This window comes from Montipora foliosa, chromosome 4 (assembly GCF_036669935.1).
Source record: "Montipora foliosa isolate CH-2021 chromosome 4, ASM3666993v2, whole genome shotgun sequence".
NCBI lineage: Eukaryota > Metazoa > Cnidaria > Anthozoa > Scleractinia > Acroporidae > Montipora > Montipora foliosa.
Window position 1 is genome coordinate 38,696,593 of NC_090872.1, and position 3,464 is coordinate 38,700,056.

The 3,464-nt window shown below is 38.5% G+C and overlaps 1 protein-coding gene across 1 annotated transcript in view; it reads left to right on the top strand.

Moving 5' to 3' along the window:
* The window catches only part of LOC137999247 (uncharacterized), a 2,475-nt gene extending 155 nt beyond the window's left edge, over positions 1 to 2,320 (top strand). Inside the window, exon 1 of the mRNA XM_068845093.1 lies at positions 1 to 2,320. This exon is cut by the window's left edge and continues 155 nt beyond it. Coding sequence (XP_068701194.1) covers positions 1 to 1,462 — 1,462 coding nt within the window. The 3' untranslated portion in view covers positions 1,463 to 2,320.
* The last annotated feature ends 1,144 nt before the right edge of the window (positions 2,321 to 3,464 follow it).

The following is a 3,464-nucleotide window of genomic DNA, read 5'->3' on the forward strand; positions in this document are numbered from 1 at the left end:
TCCAATCGATGAACTTATTTACCAACAATACAGCGACAGGGAAGACATAATCTCGGACTTTTCGGCGTCTAGACACCTCAGAGTTGAAGTTATTGATGCGGTGACCCCGGAGGAAAACGAAATACAGAAAAATAAGGAAGAAGAAAAGACTGCCATGGCTTGGAAGCAACTAAGACCATCCGGTCTTTTCACTGTTTGTAAATCAATGTTTATTGCAGGTTTAATTACACTTTTGGTCGCTTCTATAGTGGGAGCAGTGTATATGCTGACCATTTACGTCTCGTTTAAAACAGTGCATAATCGCCAGTTTCGCCCAGTGAACACATGGTCATTAAGAATGCAATGGATGCGATCCGTGTCAGATATAATTGGTTGCGGTTTTCTCTATTTCTTTTGGTCCTTTTTTATATTTCTCATTCTTTTTCGCCCTTATCAGTTAATTGGAGTGAAAAGGAAACTGTGTTTTGCGTGCGTGTTTACTTATGCCTTGGATACATCTTATCGAGTTGCATTACAAGCCCTCGGGATATCCCATTCTAACATCTCTCGTCTACAAAAGATTCCTCTGAATGGCATTTTCCTCAGCAATCAGCTTCTCCAGATTTATCTCTTAGCCAATCATTTCTGCACTCGTTCACTTAGACAAAAGCTAATATTTGTCATTCGTATGGTAACACCAGGTTGTTTGTGCTTTTTGATGTTTTTTATGGTAGCTTCATTGATTTATCCGGTGTACAATAAACAGGGTGCTGAGGGGAAGCTGTTAATCGCAGTATTTGCTCCTCTTTCTGGGCTTCTCTTGAAAGTAACCTCGCGAATATGTGCTCAACGTTTCTATGACATCATTTACCCTGGATTTTCCTTCGTGCTATTGTCGCCGTTGTACTTTGTTTCAGCTCTTATCTTTCGAATTTTACAAGCGGATCTTGGCAATTTAAGATCGATCGTTATTATTGGAATCATCCATGGAGCTTCAGAAGTCATAGAACGAAGTACAATGGTTGTGATTGATTATTTGTGCCATGCGCTTTGCAAGAGGAAATTATTGTCATGGGGAAGGTTCCGAACTCCTAGCCGGGAGAGACTAATGGCTGATATCGCCATTATGGGTATGTTGTCTGAATCAACTGCCATTGTGGCTGTTAACGGGTTTTTGATCTTGTATGATCTTGTCTTTACACAAAACGAAGCCCTTCTGGAGTTGTTTCGGTGTTTTGGCATCCGTACCTCTATTTCTCTACTGATTGAATGGTTTTTCACCGGCCTGTCTCTAGCGATTGTGACACGATATCAGAATATGGCTGTCATGGGTGTTTGGCAAATGCGTTGGAAAAGACACGTTTTAGTGGCAGTAGTCAACGTAGTGCCAATGGCCCTGTGGACTGGCACTAACCTTTTGAACATTGTGCACGAGCGTTTTCATGACACATCAGTGGTTCGCTGCGAGTTGCCCTCTATTTAGAAAACTTCTGACCACGTCAAGCATTTAAGGTAGATATAACAAGAAAAATCGTATAAATTGCTGGATACTTCTATGCATTGGGTTGGCGATACTCGTAAATGCAGTGAATTAACACGTTTTTTAAACTTCTCGTGCCCCGTCAAAGCAGGGAAAGAAAACCGAGTGCTTGATTCAGTTTCCCCATCTATTACAACGCTCGATATTTCCTTGTCCCGATTAAATTTATTTTGTTTTTTTTTTTACGAATTTTCCATTGTTTCAGTTTTTTGCTGATGTCGCTGCCGGAAAATTGTTATTTACCTTTCGTTATATTTTTACTGCGGTTACGCACGCGGAATGCGTGATTGATTAGTGGGCGGACTTTTTATAACCTTTCGAAGTGATTGAGAAGTGAAATTAAAATAGTTTAAAACCCAAGCCGTGAGTGCTTTTTCGGTTGTGGACCAACCCCAAGAATAAGACTGTAACAGACCGAGTTTGTTTTTCTTCCGAGTAAAATACTACAGATAAAAGGTCGAAACTATTGTGTTGGGTCAGTTGTATCTTTTTCGACGGAAATAGAAGGAGGACAAACATTCTTGTATTCCTTTTATAAAGGTTTCAGTCAAATCTCTGTTAAAAGTTTTCTTTGTACTGATGGGGTACTAAAAAGTACGCATGCTGACGTATGTTTGACTAGGTTAGCATCTACACAAGAAAAGAAAATCATATATGCAAAAAAGTAGTGAATAAATCAAAAAGTGTGTAGGAATTGTTCTAGACTCGCAACTTACTTTTGATGACTATGTTTTAAAAGCTACTTCATCTTGCATGTCAAGTCTCGCACAAATTAGTCGGGTTAAACATGTTCTTGACCGTAACCAACTGGTAAAAGTAATAAATGCCTTAGTCTTTAGCAAATTACTGTACTGTTCTACAGTGTGGTTCTACAGTCAGTGCAGAATTTTTCCGCACGCATTATTACAGGAACCAGGAAATTTGATCACATAACCCCCGTATTAAGAGATCTACGTTGGTTTCCAGTTAAACAAAAGCTGTTTTTCCGTGACGCTGTCATGGCATTTAAATGCATGACTGGTCAAGCTCCACATTATCTACCGGGCGTGTGACTCGAAGTTGCCAACTATTAAACATCCCCCTGTATAAGACGAGTACCGGGCAGAGAACATTTTATTACCGTATGGTCCACATTTGGAACAATCTAGATCGTTCTCTTAAGGACGGTGTCTACTAATTAAAGATATTTTTGCCCCGGTTTATGATTGTGCAGGAACTGTAGATCTTAACAAGTGTTATTGAAATCCAAAAAGAAAATTGGGGGTAACCACGCATTTTTCAAAGATAATTCATGAATAATATTTGTAAAAATCTTTAAAAGACAAAGCAATGTATGGCGTTCTTTCTCAAAAATGCATGGTTACCCTCAATTTTCTTTTTGGATACCAAGAGTACTTACTAAGATCTACTTTCTCCGGATAGTTTTAAGGCGCGCAAAAATATCCCTGTATTAGTAAGCATCACCGATAGGAAACCCGAGTATCTCGAGATGCGCAGAAGGTATGCGCAATAACAATACTAGGCACCGTCCTTAAAACTGCAAAATCGATTTCTACTTTTAAATTTCACCTGAAAAATAAATTGATTACTGACTTTTTAAATAGTACGTTATGACAGCATTTTAGTATCTTATTAGTATTTATTTTATTACAATTTTAAATTAAGTATGTTGTGATAATATCTATTATATAATTAATTCTTAATAGGCATGTTTATATTGTTAATCGCATTGTCACTGAAAAGCCCCACCTGGGGAGTTTCAATAAAGTATTGTATTGTATTGTATTGTATATTGACATTAAACAGCTGGTAAAAAAAAAGGCCCATCCGGACACTACAAAAACTTTGAGCTCTTTTTGCGCGATGTGAAAACCAATTCAAAATTCCATATTTTCCCTGGACGCTCTCGGCCATCCGCTTTCAGCCGTGGACAATAAGATCAGCT